Raw genomic sequence first — 20598 nt, forward strand, 5'->3', positions numbered from 1 at the left:
CTTTATATACATGTTTCCCTCCTCTAGGCATGCAAACATCGTATGGATATTGATGGTGTTGCAAACTTTCACTTTAGGCCCTTTGGTGTGTTTGAGTTGGTTTTTGCAAAACCATCAAATGTTTGTTTCCCAAGCCACGTGTGGGGCAGTCGCATACGAGTGAATCTGATTGGCCACATAGCTTATCAGTGTGGGTTTGCATATTTGCTTCCAACATAAATACTTTTCTACGCTATGATTGGCTGGAGCGTATATCTCACTTGAAACACTTACCACTCACTCCTTTTAACTTCAAACATGCAACAACAGAAGTCAGAATAACTTAAATAGCATGAATCAAATGCATGCATGCCATCTTAAAATCCAAACAGATTTTGGTCCTCGTCATAACCCCAGTCCTTCAAAGCCGGCAGTGCGACCTTCTCTATCATCGCCGGAGGACCACAGAGAAGCACTGCATTCTCGTCGCTTGGCTCAAAGGCATGCTTTCTTAGTATATCTGGGGTGATGTGCCCCTTGAGCCCGGCCCAATCACTACTGCTAGGATGGGACAAAACATGCACAATACTAAACCGATCGCCGTGGTCTCTCGAGAGTTCGTCGAACTCTCTGCGCATTAGAATATCACTCTCGGACTTGTTCGCATCGATTACTCTTATGCTCGTTTTGTCATCTGCATCTTTCAAGATTCGTACAACAACCTGGTATCCGGGTGTGACTCCTGATCCACCAAGGATCAGAGAAAATCTGCGAAATGTGAACTGTCTGTCATCAACGCTTAAATGTCCATTTCCGTGATATCGGATGTCACCTGATGGGCCCTTGACTTCAATCTCTTCGTTCTCTCGGAGACAGTCCAAGACGTTACCCATTGTACCGCCCGGTTGGGTTGCATCTGGGTGGTACGTCTTTACAACGAGATCAAATGTACCATCGTCTTCGCAATCAACTACTGGTCGGACGGGAGTATAGGGGCGAACAACGAGACGATCCGCAAAATGGAACCCGACTTGGAGGTGCTGACCTGTCTCTAATCCCAGCTTCTTTGTTGGCTGCGGGAGAGAAAACGTGTAGCGATAAGTATCTTCTGAAAGCCGCTTCTTTTGGGTCAACCTGGCTTGGGTCCATCTAACGTCCCAATTAGCAATTACGACTAGTCCCGCGATTTGACGGAGAAATACGCACTTATGCCTGCTCAGGGATACATTGGGGTCCCCTTTAACTGAAAGTAACTCCTTTTCTTTCTTTTGAACATTCTTCATATGTTCCATCGCTTTCTGGGTGACCTTGCCGAGGATACATTCTGCGTCGTGCATGAGTCTTATATCAATAACAAATTCCAAATCAACGCAAACATAACTAACAAGCTCACCTTTAAGCTTATTTTGCGCAAAATCGTCATGAATACCTTGGAATTCTACGGTTGTATTCATATTGACCTGGCCAGCATGCGCCAATATAGGCCCTTTGCCGCCTGGATGCCAACTCAAGACACTAGTAGCATTGTAAACTTTGCCGTTTATGACAACCCAACAATCATCTTCAGTATGGTGCTTCTCTATCTCTTGCCGGGTAAACTGCTTCTCAGGAGCAGACGCTTCACGCTTGATCTCTTCGATCTTCTCCTCGGTGGACGGTTTCATCCAACCATCCATGCCATTACCAGAATCGACTGGGTGCCGGAAAAGCAAGTATGACTCCTCATTTTCTGGGTCGTCGAATATCTCTGGTCTTACCTGATACCAAGAATTGTTCATCATACTGTCTTGCTTTTAGCATCAATGACAACTCTGTAAGTATGGGTTGGCCTACCCTTCGATATTCCACACTGGCTTGGGAGGTTGCGTATTCTTATGCACATCGAATGCACGCACGGTTATGCTGTGTGCGCGGATAAGCTTGGTGATATCCAAATCAATGTACCAGTGCAACCAGGTCCAGAACTTGTCGCCGTGCCGAATAGGCGCATCAGGGAACTATTCAAGAGGGGAGTGTATTCAACATAAGGTAAAATGAAAACGAGATCAGGTAGTCATGCTTACCTTGCGGACACAGTAAAGCCAATTATCCCCATTATCCAAGCTGATCTCAACTCTGTCAACTTCGTCTCCGCCTCCATTATAAGCATACCCTTGCACCCTATACTTCTTCCCCAACTTAACATCAACCAGATCAATCCGTTCGCCCTGTGCTGGTCTTACAACAACCGAATTCAGCATCTGTTCATTGCAGATAGTGCTGGGATGTCGAAACATTATCTGAGCAAGATCCGATTCTGTATCGGTGACAAAACTAGGCAGCTGTCGATTATCATAGATATGATAATGGCTTTTATTTTCATATTCACTAATCCAAATCTTTGACAGCCACTTCACTGACCGAGCTCCAACCCAGCCTGGCACGATTAAACGAAGGGGATAGCCGTGGTCGGGTGGTATTGGATGATCATTCATTTGATAGGCAAGTAGCACATCGTTGGTGGCATCCATTGCATATTCGAGAGGGATACACGTTTCATACTTTCCTTGGCTGAGTTCGTCGGCCCCAAGGTAGTTGACCCAGAAAAACTTATTGGGACTCTTCTCCAAGACTTCTGTGGCACCAGCCTTGATGAGGACATCGCGAAGTAATACCCCTCTCCAGTAAGAACAGCCAGCTGCGGCAGCAGTGAAGTTGAATGCTCGAGTTCTTTTGATCATATTCAGCTCTTTTCTACGACTGCCGTCACAGGCAATAAATATCGGTATATTGATACTTTCGAACTCGTCCCTCAAGTCGTCCATCGTTAAAGTCAATTGCTCATTAACGGTCACCTCAAGAGTGTGATTTTCCCAGAGTATATGGGGAACTGCGCCGTGGTTGCGAACGTAGTGTATCGGAGATGGTGTTATCAGGCCTGCATCAAAGAGAGTAGTTAGATCTGCTTCGGCATTTAGAGGATGACTTCCTGTCAGACGGATTAGTTTGTCACTACGTGGCACCCAGCTGTCGCGCGAGAGTTGGTCGGCTTCGTCTATTTGTTCTGGTAATATCTCATCATGAAGTGGAGAAAGCCCCTTTCCATCATTTTTCCTCATTGATGAACGTAACTTCTGTTCACTTTCCAGGAATTGAATGAGCGCATGCTCTTCATGTGACTTTCTGAGGTTGGAGCCGGATTCTGGACCTTCACTTGAATCTTCTTCTTGTGCTTCTTTCTTTTCTTTTCCATTACTTGTTTCATCCTTGTGGTCTTGGTCGCCTGATGAATCACCTCTTTCTTGTTTTTGCTCTTTGCCATTCTTCTTCTTTTTATTGATCTCCCAGGGCTGCTCGTACTTGATAAAGCTCTCTGTTGTGTGTAACACATACCGCCAAAAGTTTGGATGCACCTCTGGTCGCTCCAAGTGGAAATCCTGCATGGGAAGATATGAATCTATCAGCGCATACATGCTCATAGTCTTCAATGATATATCATAGATTGAAGGAGAAACTGCTCACTCTCTGCCTAGTCATAATATCTCGAACAGTAATCAATTCGCCCTTTTCTGCTTTTTCGCGCAGCTCCAATATCTTTGCCGTGTCTGCATCAGGTCGTTCTGGCGAATGCTCATCTCCGCTATGGGTTAGACCTATGAATCGGGCGTCACGCCCTCGCCTACCTACCCGATGGCTATGTGTCTTTGTCCAGTCTGGTTCGTTTAGTATCTCGAGCTCCGATGCTCCAGGGTGCTTTGTCGCAGACATAGTCTTCCGTAGGCTATGGGAAATCCCTCAGTTGTCATAAATGATGGGTTAGAATCCGCTTGACGAGGCTTCTCCGAGGCTATCTAATGTCTCCAGTCACTCTTTCAATGTCAAAATGAGTGTATTCATCTACTGTTAAAGTAAGGTGTCTACGGAATTCCCGAAGTTTATGTCTCATGATAATAATGACGCAATGAATACTTACTGAAGTAGATTCCGGGAATAGCTAAGTTTGTGCCGGACAAGAACTTCCCTAGTCAAAATCTACATGTTAGACATATCTTTTAACTGAGAAACTAAATCAATGAGAATGCTGTTATATGCAAATGCTCTTATTACGAAATCGACCCAACGAGCCACCGAAAGGGGCCCCTTCGTCATGCTTCTGGTGATACTAGTCTGAGAATATAATCTACCGCAATATTCCTTTGGCGGTTTCCTAGTTTTATCTGCATAATTCCTTGCGAAAGCTTCAAAACATTCGAAGATGATGCATGGTCGTCAGACTGTTAGAGTTAGGGCTCGCAAACCCTTATCTTATCAGCGCGCAATGGCGCCATTCTGCGGGGCTTTGACTGGGCTGCCCCGCCATCCGCCAATCGCAGCCCATACCAGATTCGATTTTATTGCACGTGCATCCATTTCCTTCTATGCTGTCTCTCCTGGCTTCATCAGCTCTCTCCAACCCGATATACCGAACGATTTGAATCACCTAAACAGAGGGCACAAAGGATGGCTGTTCTCCCGAACGAGTACAAGGGTAACTAAGCTAACTTGCTCCCATCATCAAATGCCCGTTGGTGGGTGACTAATAGGAAATGAAATTGGAAATCAGACAAGGTCCGAATTGCAGTCATCGGAGGCACCGGCCTCCAGGACCTCCCAGGCTTCACCAAAGCTGCATCTCTTGATATCGAGACACCCTGGGGCAAACCTTCCTCTCCAGTCACCATCTTGCACCATAACTGCAGCGTTTCCGGCAAAGACGTCCCCGTCGCCTTCCTCAGCCGACACGGCACGCACCATCAAATTGCTCCCCATGAAGTCCCCAACCGAGCAAATATCGCGGCCCTGCGCAGCCTTGGTGTGCGAACGGTCATTGCCTTTTCGGCCGTTGGCAGTCTGCAAGAGGCTATTAAGCCCAGGGATTTCGTCGTACCTGATCAGATTATTGACCGTACCAAAGGTGTTCGGCCATTTACCTTCTTCGAAGGCGGTGTTGTAGCCCATGTACCGTTCGGTGACCCGTTTGATGAGAATGTCGCAAAGGTTGTGCGTGCGTGCGGACACAGTCTGGAGGGGGATGGTGTTGTGTTGCACGACCGAGGAACATTAGTGTGCATGGGTATGTGTTCCCCCTACTGAATGCGCTTCATTATGCTTTTTTCTTTCTCTCTCCCTCTTCTTCTAACTTTCTGTTCAAATTCACAGAGGGCCCTCAATTCTCCACCCGCGCCGAAAGCAACATGTACCGCTCCTTCGGCGGATCTGTCATCAATATGTCCGCTCTCCCCGAAGCGAAACTAGCACGTGAAGCCGAACTAGCATACCAAATGATTTGCATGTCAACAGACTACGATTGCTGGCACGAGTCCACTGCCGACGTCACCGTGGAAATGGTCATGGGTAACATGAAGGCGAACGCAGTGAATGCGAGACGCTTTGTCGGCGCTGTGCTTGATGCATTGGTGCTAGACGCTCATGCGGATACTGTTAACGCCAAGCATCTGGAAGGGGGTATCAAGTTTGGTGTTAGTACGCCGCAGACAGCGTGGAGTGAGGATGCGAGGAAGAAGATGGAGTGGTTGTTCCCTGGATATTTTTAGTTTATACACGTGTTAGAATTTTTCTATGTTTATGTGAAAAAGGACTACAGCTACCTGGGTACCTACGGTAGGTATTTGATACCTATGTACATACATATGTAGATATGTAGACAGCGAGAGATAGATATAGAAAGGCTCCATCTGAATCGTACCTATTTGACATTTATCCAGCAATTTTTAAAAAGCTGCAGTCTGCTATATTACCTAGTTAAAGCTCAAGAATATGTTAAATAACCAAAACATCGCCTAATGCAAACAATCGATCATATCATGTATGAAGAAAATGCGTGTCCACTGTCCACCAAATATATGTACTAGTCCTATTTGGGAATGGTGTCGAACAACAGCCCGGCCGAGGTGGAGATAATATTACCGTTATCGTTGCGACAACTTTTCTCTCATTAACAACTACTATTACGAACTTACGTACACTGCACCGAGGGCACGTCAATATTGTTGATGCGCGACCCTTATCTCCTTTTCTTCATGTCATAGTTATACATTAAGACTGGTGGAGTTCTCGATCACCGAGTAACGCTACCACGATGCAAGGTTTTAGTATGTTCCTATTGCCTCACATTAGCTGGCTGGACCCCTTCATACAGAGTTTCTCTTAACTAACCATGACTGCGCTCTCAAACAGATATGGGACGTTATGTCCCGCCCGACCAGGAAGGTCTTACCACAGCCAACAAACTCGCAGGCAAACACGCACTCGGCGCTCGCGCACGCCACCTCCAAACTAAAGGCGCCCTGATAGTGCGATTTGAAATGCCCTTCGCCGTATGGTGCACAAACTGTAAACCGAACGAGACGATTATTGGCCAGGGAGTACGTTTCAATGCGGAGAAGAAAAAAGTTGGAAATTATTATTCGACGCCGATCTACAGCTTTCGCATGAAACACGCGGTTTGTGGGAATTGGATTGAAATTAGAACAGACCCGAAGAACACGGCATATATTGTGACAGAGGGTGGGAGGAAAAGGGACACGGGCGAGGATAAAGAGATCGGTGAGCCTGGGGAAATTCGGATTAGGTTTCCAGGAGATCGGACGGAGGAGGAGAAGGATGCGTTTGCAAGATTGGAAGGAAAGGTTGAAGACAAACGACAGTTTGAAACAGCTACCACCAGAATAAAAGAACTGCAGAAACGACAGAGCAGAGACTGGGAGGATCCCTACGAACAGTCGAGGAGGTTACGGAGGACATTCCGAATAGAACGCAAACGGCTGGAGAATATCAGTCAGGCCAATGAATCGCTTAAGGATAAAATGAGTCTAGGAATAGATTTGTTGGAAGAAACGGAGGAAGATCGCCTGCAAGCTGGCCTAGTTGATTTTGGGCCTACAGCATCTGATAGTTCGACTTTGGCTACCAATAGTCGTAACCGGCCGATGTTTCGTGACACACCATTCAAGAAGTCTTCGGATGAACAGCGGAAGAAATTGCATGGACCACAACGGGGAAAACTCAAGGCAGAGCTGGTTGCAGCCGAACGAAGAGACTTTTTAAGTAATGAGTTGCGGGGAAATACTCGTGCAGTTGTGGACCCCTTTTTGAACGAGGATGCAAAAACGTGGCAGCCGTCTGCTTTGAAAACGAGAAAGACACGGGAAAAGAAGAATGTTCATGGGTCAACCGATATCGTTGGCAAGAGGGAAGAAACAGAGCCAAACGCTACAGATTCAAGTTCGATAACTGACATGACACCAGTAGCTTTGGTCACATATGGATCAGATTCAGAGTGAGGAGTATAACGAGTGGCGGCAGCTTTTGTATATAGTATTCATGACATGATACCCATCAAGTTAAATTGATTTTCTTGGCCTTATTCTCACATGCCTGAAGCTCAATCTCTGCGTCAGTTACAGTTATAAATTCTCAATTATTTCATCATGGCTGCTTGGCCCACGGTGCTCGAGTTGGACCCGGAATGTTAGAAGCATCATCAGACGACCCGGCCGGGGGTTGCTGTGCCCAAGGCGCCCGAGTCGGTGCCATTGGTCCTGGATGGTTTCTAGATGAGTCTGATAATGTAGTCCTAAGAGGCATTCGGGTTGCTGAAGGATGAGCGGTACCAGACATTGAGGATTCTCGTGGTGTGGGCGCTGCCCCTGGAGCTGCCGTAGACCCAGGCAATGATGAGCCAGGCTGACTCCACGGAGCATGGGTACTAGCGGCCTGCGAAGCAACGGAGGCTTGGCCTGTCAATGCATTTGTCTGCTGTTGTCTTGATAGTGAATGCATTGTACGTGGGGGAGAGATTGCATTAGGATCTCGATCCCAGCTGAATAGAGACCCAAATGGAAAGTGTTGCACGACGGGAAATTTTGAGAGGACTTCGGCGTTGTACATCTTGATCATGCCCTGTTGAAATTCATATAATGAGAATTCGTTTACTTTCGGTTTATCGTTAGCATGCACACCTTGTTAATCTTTCCCCAACCCTCCTTAACGCCGGATATATCGTAAAGCATCGGGCTATGTTCCCAGAAAGGCCCCTTTTTAACATCGTAAATGAAGCCTATTGCGGAAAAATACATATTTGTCTTTCTTTCTTTTTGTACAATATTATCTTTTGTAATTTGGGTCGGTGAGGGGACACCAAGCAAGGAGCCCTCTGTTGGCGTCTCGTCCGACTCGTGAATGGCAGGAGAATACTGTGCCGAGCCGAAAATGTAGGGTGCGAAGGAATGGTCATCAAGACCCCATACACCGTGAGTCCCTGCAGGTTCCAAATTGTATGTCTTTATTAAACTTCGAATAAGCTCTAGGTACCTATACAAATGGGGACTATTGTTAGTAAAGACGCAAGAACCGAATGGCTTTCATACGTACGGTTCTATGATTCCGAGAACGATACCCCTTTCTTCAACACCAGGGTCAGCGTCTGGAAATGCGCCGAGTTTCCAAAGACATCCCAAGAAAGCCAGGAAACTCAGTTCATGACCTGTGCCATAATCAAGTCTTTGCGCACTGCCAAAACTCCCGAGGAAGTAGGCTGTTAGCTCTGTCCTAGCTGTTGCCTCTTTAGCGGACGTATTTGTGGAGGTTTCATGGAAGTCGGAACCAAGAGCCTCATCAAAAAGTTCTGCCACTCTGCTTTCCAGTATTTGATACCATTTCCGAAAGCTGATATTTCCAAAACGCCTGGGGCCAGTGTCGGGGGGGGCCTCGTCTATGATGCTCTCGAGTCTTGACAAGAGCAGTTGTATTCGACGAACAGGCTCGGAGAACTCGATATCGTGAGAATTGTATTGCCATGACTGAGACTTGCCGTCGATTTTGCGAGGAAACATTGCTCGATTCAGCTGCAGAAGAAACACCATAATGTCTCTATAAGCTTTCGTTGTTAAAAAAGCTTGAACATCCCCGCCCTCGTGGATCTTCTTGCTTGGCTGGGCGAAGACATGATGTAGCTTGTCTATGCGTTCCAATACCTGAGTAGCCATAACCTTGGAGCAGTAGATGCATATGCCTCAGTTGGTTGCTATGAAACAGTCTGGGGGCGTCATGAGAAACATGGATATGCCCTGTCGACGCTTGTGGGGAAATCGTCACTGCTCTTTGAAAGCTGGTGGGGCGACCGCTGCGGGAACTTGGGAAGCTTCGACCAGCCGGGAGCTCCAGAGCTCCGTAACCACCCATTCTCGACTCCAAGTCGAAGGTCGTGGGAGACCACCACCAGTGATGTCAAATCATGCGACGTTGACCCAGCCCGAATTCCACCAGTCGCATTTTCCTGAGGATTCTAGTTTGCGGTGGTGTCGCTTTCACGTGCGAAATGGCGCGTCTCCACGCGAAGCGCCGGCGGGCAAAGCAAAATCAAACTGAACGATCTGTGAATTACCTGAACAATGTGTCAACTAATCTACATGACGAAGATGACGACGATGAAAACAGCTCTCACGCGGAGAATAATGAACCATCGGATAATGAGCTCTCTGTTTCGCAGTCTTCCGCCGGGGAAGACTCCGATGCAGAAGCTGGACCCTCGTCACAACCTGCCGTTCAAACCAGAAAATCTAAATTCGTCGGAGTTGTGGTCAAAAACAAGGTCTTGACTGATTCGAGCAATAGAAGGAAGTCACACTCCCACAACCCAGCCACCGGCGTCGGCGGTTTACACCAAGATGAAGAGGTCCCCGAAAGCGAGGAGTCTGAGGAGTCTGAGGGCTCTGAGGACTCTGTCTCAAGCGAGGACTTAGAAGACTCTGAGGAACTCTCTGAGAATGAAGATGTCACCGAGCGGGACTTCGAACGAAATAATGCAAAACAAACTGCGTCCCGGCGCCGAGGAAAAAGCACCGAAGAAGCACATGGAGTGGCCGAGAATGTGAGCGAATGGGCGGCTGTAACGCGTCCGAGAACCAGAATAATTGATAGAATGGAAGAAAGTTCTTCACGGGCAAACGAGTCATCTAGCCGAAAAAGGAGACGGACAACTGATGTAATTGAAAATGAACCCCAGAGAACACGCAGGCGGCTACAATTACCAATACACAGCGACAACATTGCACCTAGTGGCGCGGGCGAACCCGAAGAGTTTGCACAATGGGAAGCCAGCATGGTGGTTGAGACTGCATCTGCGGAGGAACGGGAGGTGGTGATCTACGACGAAACAATATACGATGATGCAACAAAAATCATGGGACTGGAAAGGCCCTGGAGGGATCTGATGGATGGTTGCCAGAAGATCAAAGCTGCCGAGACTAATGAAACGCAAAGTTTCAAAGGAATCAAAGACATTTGTGGTCGTATACAAGCGTTGGGTGACATCTACAAAAGGATTCAGCGAGACCGTGCGACGGGGTCGTTTACATCCAGAACGTGGGAGCGTGCAGAGCACAGTTTGAAACCGATTAGCGACGATGCTGATATGCTTCAGCTGAAGATAATGAAACGTGCTAATGAAGCTAAGCACAGTAACGACTTTCGAATCAGAGCAGATGCAAACGAATACGCGGAGCAGATTTACAAGCACGTCGTAACCGATTTGAGCGAGCTGGCGTTGGAGTGTCTGAAAGCTTATTACTCGGAAGATAATGAGTGGCTGTTGACCGGTGGCTTCATAGCTGTTATGAATATTTTGGATGTTACAGGGAAAATTAACAATACGCTTTCATCATTAAAAAAACGTGACTTGATCAACACGACTCGCGATATATCCCGAGTTATACGAATTCCCCTACGTGTTATCTGCGACAGGTTGATTAGGTGCGAGATGGAAGAGCGACAGCGAGGGCGATAGCATACATCTGAAAATTCAAAGAGACGGTCTTTCTCGTTTCATGATCTGGGCTGGAGTTGACTGATGCCACGTTTTATACCCAATTGCTATATGTTCTGGAAACTTTTCAGTGTATATACAGACACGCTAATTATATATATATTTTTTGTCACATTGCTTCGGATGTTCCTATGGTTTCCATTTTTTATGTCTGGCATCTCATTTGCGAATGCATCATACCGTTTGCCTAGTGTGTAGGTATGATCAGGAATCTGTCCTATCTTGTCCATCGTCGTAGGCCATGTTTTCACTCGATGAAACAGAGACATGCATACCTAGTATATGGCATGTAGTAGATTGCGGTACCGCTGCCCATTGGCCGTTCTGCTGTCGATCACGGCCCAGCTGCAACCTGAACCGTTAGGGCCTTGTCGTGGCTCCAGTGCATGCAACTTGGGTAGATACAAGGCGGGTGGGCCTGGATTCGTGTGCTGAGTTTCAGAAGAACAACAACAGACAGGCTGTACCGGGGCAAAACAGCAAATGTCTCTATTCTATATTCCCAGAACGAATCGGGGAAAAAGAAAACATCCGACGAGGCGAGGCCGCACTCCGATTGGCCGAGAGAGACGCCATGGTTCGCGTCGAGCAGGGCTGCTGGCCAATCACAACGCAGCACGCCGAGCAAAAGCTTCACCAGGGTCGCGTCCGGCTAGTCCCGTAGCGGTTTAATGTGACAGCAGCAGAGCTTCTGCGGTCCCCCTCTTTCCTTGTCTTCGCTTTGCAGGCGCCAGCATAAGTCACAGGCAGAGACAATACGCCGTCCATCTACGCCCCCTTCACATCGTACACTCTTCTACCTCGCTGATCGTTTGTTGGAAAGCGCTGCACCGGACAAGCGGTGCCGAATTGAGTCATCTGCTGCTACTCCGTGCCCCCCTTAAAAGCTAGTTTAAGCGCTAAGCTGGTCGGAGTCCACCTGTTTCGCCGACCGCGTCTGTGCGTGCAACAGTATCTGGCGGCAAGAGAAGACAACAAGAATCCTTCATACTCAAAGCCATACTCGTCGAACATACAGCAATTGAAGCTGACTTATAACACCCGCCGGAAGCTGCGAATACGCGCTGGTGCTGCCGGAAGGAGAAAGAATCAAGAAGGGCTCAATTGAAGGTACGTCCAAAGCTGTAGGCCAAATAAGGAGACGGAGGGAAAAAAAAAATAGGGAGGGAAAAGTGCCTGTCAAGGGACAATCTTGCTGCCTATGCATTGCTTCAACATGCTTCGACCTTTGGACTACTGCCAAGACTATATGATTTGGTTTCGTCTATGCTTCTCTGGACACGTTGTCACATGCTATACCTGGTGCATGCGTTTGCTATTGAAGTTACAGTCTGTCAGCTACAGAGCTCACAGTTTCTCGATCGTCCATGAAGCTGCAGTGGGATCTATTCGTGGTTGGTATTGCGTATATTAGGAATCTGATTACTGACTGGCTATGCTTCCTTTTCTACAGTCGTCAGAACTTGCCTTTTCTTTTCCTCTTGTTAATATCTCGGCGCTCAAACATTAGACTGAGTTCAACATGTCTGCTACCGAGGAACCAGTTGCTCCAGCCCCCGAAGCCGCCGAGCTTGTCGAGACCGAGCCTCCTTCATCTATTCCCGAGGCAGCTGAGACACCTGAGAATCCCCCTCAGACCCCGGTAGATGCGGCCCTCTTGTCCGGTGAAGAGTCCAAATCGGAGGCTGTAACCAGTCCGGAGACAGGCAAGGAAAATGCTTCGCCATTGAAAAAGTCGACGGTGTCGAGTACCACCAAACGCCCACTCTCGAGCTCGGCATCGACGAAGCGACCTGTTGGTTCCACTACGACGCCGACTACCAAACCAGCATCTCGAAGCACAACCACTGGCAGTACCTTGAGCAAACCACCCACACGTCCTACTACAACTTCAACTAGCACGGTTCGCCGGCCGCCGAGTGCCAGTACTACTGCGACTCATCGGTCACGGGCATCAGTGAGTAGCTCGGCTGATGAGAAGTCCTCGAAGGTAGCCAGTTCCGGCGACGAGAAAAAGGGCATCTCTAGCGCCGCGAAACGCATGTCGCTCGCAGGTACCCCGTCTACTCGTGCTCCAACGAAAACTTCAACATCCACAGCAGATAGAAGGGCAAGTGTCATTGGCTCCAGCGCTGATAAAAGGCCAGCTTCGGCAACCACGACAAGCAGAGCTACCACTGCCTCAAAGCCTTCCACTACCACCGCTCGCCCTACATCTACTACAACGATGCGAACCACTGTCCGACCGTCAGCAACAGCCGCGGCTAGGCCTGCAGTCGCCTCTGCAGAATCAAAGAAACGGCAGAGCATAGCCCCTGATGCTAAGTCCGCTGCAGCAGGAGCTGAAAAGCTCGCAGAGCTGCAAGAAAAGTTATCTGAAAGTGAAGCAACTATAGCGACGTTGAAAACAGAGTTGGCTGCTTCCCAAGAGAAAATGACAGCCTTTTCTCAGTCAGCAGACGATGAGTCATCGAAGATAGAAACTGCTGTTGAAGCGATTCATGCGGAGCATGCCGCAAAAATTGATAAACTCTCTGTTGATCATGCTCGCGAGGTGCAAGAGCTGCAAGCAAAACTAGTGGCAGCAGAGTCAAAGCACAAGGACTTTGAAGCACAGTCATTGCAAGATCTCGAGGCAGCCAAAAAGTCAGCGGTCGAGCAAAATGATGTTCAAACGGCAGCCGTGCTACAGGAACTTAAAGCAGCTCATCAGGCTGAGTTCCAGCGCCTTCAGACCGAGTTGGAGAACGAAAAAGCGTCAACTGCAGACACTGCGGCGCAAATTACGCGATTGACCGAAGAATTGGAGGCGGAGAAATCTGCCTCGGAAGCAGCATCGAAAGCCTCTCAAGAGAAAGAAGCTACTACCCTTGAGAAACATACCGGTGTTATTGAGCAGCTCGAGAGGGAATTGAAAGGACGAGATCAAGTGGTGGAAAACCTTGAAGGCGAATTGAAGAAACTCTCCGACACAAAAGACAAGGAAATCGTAGCCGAGAAGCAGGCAGCTTCTGAGAAGGCCTCGGCATTGGAAAGTAGGATTTCTGAATTGGAGAAGAAGTTGGTGGATGCCCTGTCCTCTCAGCATGACTCCGAAAAGGTCGGTAAAGAGCTGGTTGAGAAAGATAACGAGATTTCCGAGCAAATTGAGGTCATTAAAGCTCTGAAAGCCGAAATTGACCAGTACAAGGTCTCCGAACAGTCCTTAAAGACCGAACTTGAAGGATTGCAAGCCGATTCACAGGACGTAGAAGCAAGGATCAAGGAGATAGGGATTTCCCATGAGCGTGACCTTGCAGAACTGAAAGCTGAGCATGATGCTAACACTGCCACACTTACCGCCAACCATGCTCAAGCACTAACTGAAGTAAACCAACATGCAGAGGCTGCCAACAAACAAATACAAGACAAGCTTGATGAAGCCGATTCCGCCCGGAAGCAACTTGAAGAAAAGCTCCTGGCCGCTGAGGAGGCTCTTGAGATAGCCAATCGCAATTTTGAGGAAAATGCTAGCGCAGCACAGAAATCTGCCCGCGAGGAAATTGATTCTCTACGAGAAAAGCTAACCTCCATGGAGGAAACGTTAAATGCAGATGTAGAAAAGATCAAGACCTTCGAGACCGATCTCGCCACCAAGCAGGAGGAACTTCAACAGTTGCAGACTAAGCTGCAAGAAGAAACTGCATCTGCTTCAAAATATGCGGAGGAGCGGAGTCAGGAGCACGGCAAACTTTCCGAGGAACATGCGCGCTCCATTGAAGCTCTGAAAGTGGATCATTCATCTGAGATTGAAAAGTTATCTTCTTCTCATACCGAGTCTCTTCAGTCTCTACAGTCCAAATACGATGAGCTACTTGCAGCTAATGCTGCCCTTGAATCTACCCATGCGGAGAAGCTCAGCGCCCTTCAAAGCCAGCTATCTGCTGCTCAAGAAGAGACTTCTGCTAAGTCCGCTTCTCTGTCTGAAACCCACCAGGCACAAATTGATGCTCTGAAAAAGGAATTTGAAGAGCAACAGACTAAGCTGAAGGAGGAGTGGGAAAGGTCCCAGACCTCGAAGTCCGCAGAGATCGATTCTGATCATAGCAAAGCGATTGAGGAACTGCTGACAGCCCACGAGGCCAAGTTGACAAACTTGCGGAGCGATCTGGAAGCATCGCACCAGGAGAAGCTCGATTCGCTGCAAAAGACCCACGACGCTGTTTTAGCTGAGCTCAATGACCAGCTGAGCAAGGCTAAGTCAGCCGCAGCCGACACATCGGTTGTGGATGGTCTGAGTGAGCAAATTGCGGACCTAAAAACCAAGCTTGAGGCTTCTGAAGCGAAATTGGTGGCAGCCGAAGAAAAATTTGCGGTATCTACCAATGAACTAGCTACCAAGCACACTGAGTATACCGAAGAGCTGTCCAAGGTGCAACAGGAGAATAGCGCATTACAGACGCAATGCCAAACCCTAACTCTCAAGCTGGAAGAGGCCCAGAGGGCTCTAGATGAGCAGCATAGTACGACCCAATCGAAACTTGAAGCGGCGTCTCAGCAGCTATCTGATTTACAGGCAGAGTTGGCCGCCTACAAGAGCACCCATGAGCAAACGCTTGGCGAATTGGAGTCAGCCAAGGATCGCAACAAAGCTGTAGAGGACCAAATCTCCAAGAGCGAAAAGCAACTCAATGAGCAGATTGAGAAGAACATGTCGCTTGTGACGCAACTCGGAGAGGTTGACTCCAACATTTCCAACAGTCGCAAGCGTATCCGTGAGTTGGAAGTAGAGTTGGCTGCGCTCAAGGAATCTTCTCAGGATGCAAAGCCAAAATCTAGCGACCTCCTTGCTAGTCGATGGGCCACAGGCGACGACGAAACTAAAACCGAAGACAGAAGCGGTGCATCTGCGGAAGGTGAGGAGCTTGGTTCTTCCATAGAGGGAACGGTGGGGCATCCCCGTTGATGGGTACCTCTTTTTGATTCTTGTTAGGGCTTCTTTGCTAACTGAAGCAGATGGCGAGCATTCAGGAACAGCTTAAACAGATCCGGGCAGCCAGCGACGATTGGTATGATGAACATCGAAGGTATGTGATCTACTTTCTTGGATTTGGTCTACTATTGCTAATATGGTTACCTGTACTAGAATCGTTGGTGAACTTGTACAGGCCTCTCGAGTTGCGACACCAGATCCGTCGTCGCCAGACGCTACAGAGACTTTACCGACTACATCAACCAGCCAAATACCAACAAACAACGATCTACCAGCAGAGCAAACCGCATAAAAAGCGACATGTATCACTTGAAGCAGAGGAATGTTCTCGACTGATTCGCAAATCACCTATTTTCAGTGAGAGGCAAGATATATAAGCTGTATATAACCGTGTCACTTAGTTTTTCCATGTCATTTGGATACCCTGTGTTTCTTGTGTTGTCTTTTTTTCCCTTTGTATGTGTCGTGTTGTGTTGTGTGGTGGATTGTATATTTTCTTTTAGCATCCTTAATCCTTGTAATCAGGTTATGCTTTCGTTGTTTTAACGCTCTCCAATCATCAACACTGAACAATTTCTACCTAGGTATTATACTCTGGATTGTGTAGTTGATATATACAGAAAAGAGACATACAACGTAAGACATGTGTAAGACTAAGTAATTACATGGAAATTACCAACAGCCATTGATCTGTAGGAATGCTTACTCCGATTTGACGCCCAACTAAGATCCGACCCTAATCGAAAACGATCTTCTTCCCCTCGAACGAGGCCTGGGATTTCTGCTCCTTGGCCTTCCTAGCTGCTTCCCACGAAGGATGCAGAGAGGTAGACGCCGCACTTGTCTTATTGGACCGCGGACCACCAGCTGCTGCATTCGCATCCTTTCTATGGCCGTTGTCTCTACTATAATCCCCCCTTCTTCTTGCAAAACCTTGAGACTGCCCATCGCGTTGCTTAGCCCATCGTGCATTGTTGTTGGCATCATTATCATCCGTCGCGCCCCGACGCATATCCCACCCGCTATTCTTATTCTTCCTCTTCTCAGCTTCTTTTTGCAGATGATTAGCTTTTGTCCCAAATTTCTTCTCCCAGAGAGCCCGTCGAGCTTGCTGGCCCATTCGGTTTTTGCGCTGTGGTCTAGCTGCTGCAGCATCGTCGTCGTTGTCGTCCCCGGACTCGGAGCCAGACCAGTATCCACCCATCATCAGGGAGGGGAGGAAAGTGGTATCCTTGGGAGGCTTGTCGAGGTCATCATTCTTGCCCTTTTTGGTTCGACTTTTGAGCTCGGATTTTGGTGGTGGCGATGGTTCGGATAAATAGCTGGATTCTGAGGCTGCGGAGGATATGGAGATGTCGTCTGCGAGGTTGTATTGGGGCTTGGATTCATGCTCTGATGCGGAGGCTTCTTCTGAGTCGGATGCATCTGATGTGGGCGCTAGGCGAGAGTCGAATTGAGCGTAATCAATGCCATCATCGTCGTCTGAAGCATCATTCATACTCGTGTCGTTATCTGCGTGGACACTATCCGAGGTTATAGGTTTCGTATGCTCGTCCGGTTTCTTCGCTAATTTTTGCTCCCCCGCAGCGGCCTGTTTCTGTTGTTTCTTCACTATTTCGTTGATGCCCAGTAAGGTCCGAATATCAGTCAGAATATCAGGCAACGCGTTCTGGACAGGGTTCGATTTGAACAATCTCGCTGTAACATTGGCTTCAGCAGGATCGCGCGGGCCAGTTGCAGAAGTAGCGGCTGTTAGGGACTTTTCCAAGCGGGCGAATTCGGGGGAATCAGAGATGCGTTTTGCCTTGATCAATTGCTTGTGCAAATATCGTTCTGCTGTTTCTTCCAAGTCGAGGGCCTGCGGTTTCGCATTTAGTACGTAAACTAGCATGATGAGTTATTTGTCTAGCCGCACCTTCAGGACTTGCACCTCCTTTTCCAAACGCTCCAGGGTCTTGCCATCATTCTCCTGCTTTGCTGTCTTCTGTCGTCTGCCCAGCTTCTGCCTCTCGAATCCACGCGCCGTCTTCAGGGCTCGGAAGAGCAATTGTGCGCCTCGTTCAAACTTATGACGCAGTCGGGTGGCTTTGACTTCGTTTACCCTGTCGTCCTGGCCTGTGTTGGTGCGATCATTTTCGAGCTCGGAGTGTTTCCTTTTCGGCATTGTGACTATGGTTGATTGAATAACTGGCCGGCTCGTGTGCTGCGAACAGTCTGTGAAGTTTGAATTCAACTTTCTCTTCTGGAAAATTTTGGTGGGGAAGTTCTGGCCGCAGCGCTCTGATTGGCTGTCGCTGTGCTTACTCAAGAGCACAATGATATTAACTAAGAGGTTGATTGAATTGATGATATACAGAAATAATGTGACAGAGAGAGAGTCAAAAACGTAGCAAGTCAGATAAGGATATCCATGCTTTTATGTGACGACTTTTGGGTATATTATGGTAATGGGATATTATATTAGGGTGTTAGGGTTATATTAGGGTTAGCACGGTGGAGCGCTCAGTCGCCCCAGCAACACCAAAACATCGAATAATTCTCCCAGCATAAAGGACACTTGCTCCTGCAACTATTCCTAACGAGTTCTGCAAACACCTCCGATAAACAAAAGCGTAGCATCTCATTCGCTTAAGACGACTGCGAAGGTACGGCACGGCATGGCGGCAGTGGCGCTCGAGGCTCGTTTCGAGCACCTGGCTATCAATGACGAGAACGACGTATATAGCAAGACAAAGTTGCGCCAAAAGGCCAAGGTATGCCAGCCCAGCTCCTTGGTGTCCAGAGCACAGTTGACAAGGTGCAGATTCCAACAGACACTGGTACCGCCCGTCTATCGCACATATCCCGTCCGCCAAAGTACTCTGAATCTGCTGTCCATAGACAACAGAGCACAAACGCTAAGCAAGCGACCTCCCAGGCAGTTCCAGGGAAAGAAAGACAATCCGCCGCGCACTTTCGAAAGCCTCTCGGCATTATATCAAATGCACCAGTCAAGACGGACAAGTACCGCGTTACGGATGTCAAGCAACAAAACACGATCATCGTGCCTGTTGCTTCCCAAGTGGCCCCTATAAGAGATAGTCAAGCAATCTTACGAGGGCAGAAGTCTATTCCTACTGTATCCTCGCGGACATCCAGTGCAGCAGGTGCCACAGAAGAACAGCCAGCCACCATTATCAAGCAGCCCGTCTTCAAACAATTCCAGCTCGGCATGTTCGAAGTTGGTCGATCCTTGGGCAAAGGGAAGTTTGGTCGAGTGTATCTTGCGCGCGAACGACAGACGGGCTTTATTTGCGCCCTCAAAGTCCTACATAAGAACGAAATTGTACAAGGTCGGGTGGAAAAGCAGGTGTGTCGAGAGATCGAGATCCAGAGTAACCTGCGCCATCCCAACGTCCTCCGGTTCTACGGATATTTCTACGATAGTAAGCGCATATTTCTAATACTTGAGTATGCCGCAAAGGGGGAACTATACAAGCACTTGCAGAAAGCGAGACGTTTCTCGGAGTCGAGGGCAGCCCAATACATTGCGCAAATGACGAGTGCCTTACGATACTTGCATAGCAAGCGTGTCATTCATCGGGATATCAAGCCTGAGAACATTCTTCTCGGTAGGCATGGCGAGCTCAAGATGGCTGATTTCGGCTGGAGCGTTCATGCGCCCAGTGGTCGGCGGATTACCAAGTGTGGAACATTGGATTACTTGCCGCCTGAAATGGTTGATCCACGGAGATGCCAGAATCCCTATGATGAGAAGATTGACCTGTGGTCCCTGGGGGTCTTGATGTATGAGCTGCTGGTTGGATCGGCGCCTTTCGAGGACACGCCTAGTATGACGCAAAAGAGAATTGCAAGAGGTGATATGAAGATTCCTTCCTTTGTCAGCTCGGAGGCAAAGGACCTTATCAGAAAGGTGAGTAAATTGGCTATGCTACCAGTCCAAATGGGGTCCTAACTGTGACGAAGCTACTTGTCCTTGAACCCGAACAGAGAATTCCCTTGGAGAAGGTCCAGCAACACCCCTGGATTATGAAGCACTGTCTTGCTGGCGAGAAAGCTGCAAAGGCGGAAAAGTCAGACGGGTGAAACGTCACCAGCCGCGAACGAAATATAATATTCCCATCCAGTGGACCACTCGTCCATTGGAAACCGGTCTCGTTGGCCTGTTCTAGAGCATTTCTACCCCTAGGGACCCGAAACGTCTGTGGTCGCTGAACACGTCCATTGAACATTTCCATAGGTCTATGATTACATGTTCACCGAGCTATCATTGCAGTTGGATGTGACGAAGAGAATATCACGGATATACCTGAAGTACACCCGCGCAGTCGGCTTCCATGCTCCATTGCATGAACCAACAACATCTCGGTGTGCATATCGGCGTCTTGTCTGCGCATGCTGCAACTCATGTAACCGATAAGATAGTGCTGGTCTGGAGACACCTCTCATCTCAAGCTCGCTGTTCTAAAAATGAACCTTCATGTTTGTAGATCTGGAGGTAGTCGACTATTTGGGTGTCCGACCCGACATAATGGCGATCTAATTTTTTTATATACCTAAATTTAAGAAAAATGAGACCATCGTTCCAAACAATGGACTTGTCATTATGCATATCATTCTTGCAAAGCAGCAACATCGTGACTATCAAACGATTTCTGGTTTAACAGCTGCATCAACGGTAAAGCTCAAAATGCACTAAATACAATAGTCTCTAATCGGAGAGACAGATCCTTTCTGTTTGACAAAACACCCCCATCATCATTTGTGCGTCCCTCGGTACATT

At 48.1% G+C, this 20598-nt stretch overlaps 8 protein-coding genes across 8 annotated transcripts; 5 read left to right on the forward strand and 3 right to left on the reverse strand.

The window, feature by feature from the left end:
- Positions 1 to 356: 356 nt before the first annotated feature.
- Positions 357 to 3726, reverse strand: UA08_03380 (hypothetical protein; the record flags this gene model as incomplete). The annotated part of the gene is made up of 7 exons (XM_020265674.1): positions 357 to 1303; positions 1373 to 1761; positions 1813 to 1976; positions 2043 to 2328; positions 2380 to 3395; positions 3481 to 3611; positions 3642 to 3726. 7 exons carry the CDS (start codon positions 3724 to 3726, stop codon positions 357 to 359), a joined length of 3018 nt encoding a protein of 1005 aa, XP_020121338.1.
- A 732-nt stretch (positions 3727 to 4458) lies between these two features.
- Positions 4459 to 5552, forward strand: UA08_03381 (S-methyl-5'-thioadenosine phosphorylase; the record flags this gene model as incomplete). The annotated part of the gene is made up of 3 exons (XM_020265675.1): positions 4459 to 4486; positions 4562 to 5071; positions 5158 to 5552. 3 exons carry the CDS (start codon positions 4459 to 4461, stop codon positions 5550 to 5552), a joined length of 933 nt encoding a protein of 310 aa, XP_020121339.1.
- Positions 5553 to 6097: 545 nt separating this feature from the next.
- Positions 6098 to 7301, forward strand: UA08_03382 (hypothetical protein; the record flags this gene model as incomplete). Its single annotated transcript, XM_020265676.1, has 2 exons — positions 6098 to 6110; positions 6196 to 7301. 2 exons carry the CDS (start codon positions 6098 to 6100, stop codon positions 7299 to 7301), a joined length of 1119 nt encoding a protein of 372 aa, XP_020121340.1.
- Positions 7302 to 7446: 145 nt separating this feature from the next.
- UA08_03383 (Serine/threonine-protein phosphatase 2A activator 1) lies at positions 7447 to 8852 on the reverse strand (the record flags this gene model as incomplete). Its single annotated transcript, XM_020265678.1, has 3 exons — positions 7447 to 7920; positions 7980 to 8331; positions 8392 to 8852. 3 exons carry the CDS (start codon positions 8850 to 8852, stop codon positions 7447 to 7449), a joined length of 1287 nt encoding a protein of 428 aa, XP_020121333.1.
- A 485-nt stretch (positions 8853 to 9337) lies between these two features.
- Positions 9338 to 10804, forward strand: UA08_03384 (hypothetical protein; the record flags this gene model as incomplete). Its single annotated transcript, XM_020265679.1, has 1 exon — positions 9338 to 10804. One exon carries the CDS (start codon positions 9338 to 9340, stop codon positions 10802 to 10804), a length of 1467 nt encoding a protein of 488 aa, XP_020121334.1.
- A 1561-nt stretch (positions 10805 to 12365) lies between these two features.
- Positions 12366 to 16107, forward strand: UA08_03385 (hypothetical protein; the record flags this gene model as incomplete). Its single annotated transcript, XM_020265680.1, has 3 exons — positions 12366 to 15770; positions 15839 to 15909; positions 15969 to 16107. 3 exons carry the CDS (start codon positions 12366 to 12368, stop codon positions 16105 to 16107), a joined length of 3615 nt encoding a protein of 1204 aa, XP_020121335.1.
- Positions 16108 to 16551: 444 nt separating this feature from the next.
- Positions 16552 to 17979, reverse strand: UA08_03386 (hypothetical protein; the record flags this gene model as incomplete). Its single annotated transcript, XM_020265681.1, has 2 exons — positions 16552 to 17673; positions 17731 to 17979. 2 exons carry the CDS (start codon positions 17977 to 17979, stop codon positions 16552 to 16554), a joined length of 1371 nt encoding a protein of 456 aa, XP_020121336.1.
- Positions 17980 to 18472: 493 nt separating this feature from the next.
- On the forward strand, positions 18473 to 19901 carry UA08_03387 (Serine/threonine-protein kinase ark1; the record flags this gene model as incomplete). Its single annotated transcript, XM_020265682.1, has 3 exons — positions 18473 to 18568; positions 18619 to 19728; positions 19806 to 19901. 3 exons carry the CDS (start codon positions 18473 to 18475, stop codon positions 19899 to 19901), a joined length of 1302 nt encoding a protein of 433 aa, XP_020121341.1.
- Between the last annotated feature and the right edge of the window lie 697 nt (positions 19902 to 20598).

The sequence above is a fragment of the Talaromyces atroroseus genome (genome assembly GCF_001907595.1).
Source record: "Talaromyces atroroseus strain IBT 11181 chromosome Unknown scaffold_3, whole genome shotgun sequence".
Classification (NCBI taxonomy): Eukaryota; Fungi; Ascomycota; class Eurotiomycetes; order Eurotiales; family Trichocomaceae; genus Talaromyces; species Talaromyces atroroseus.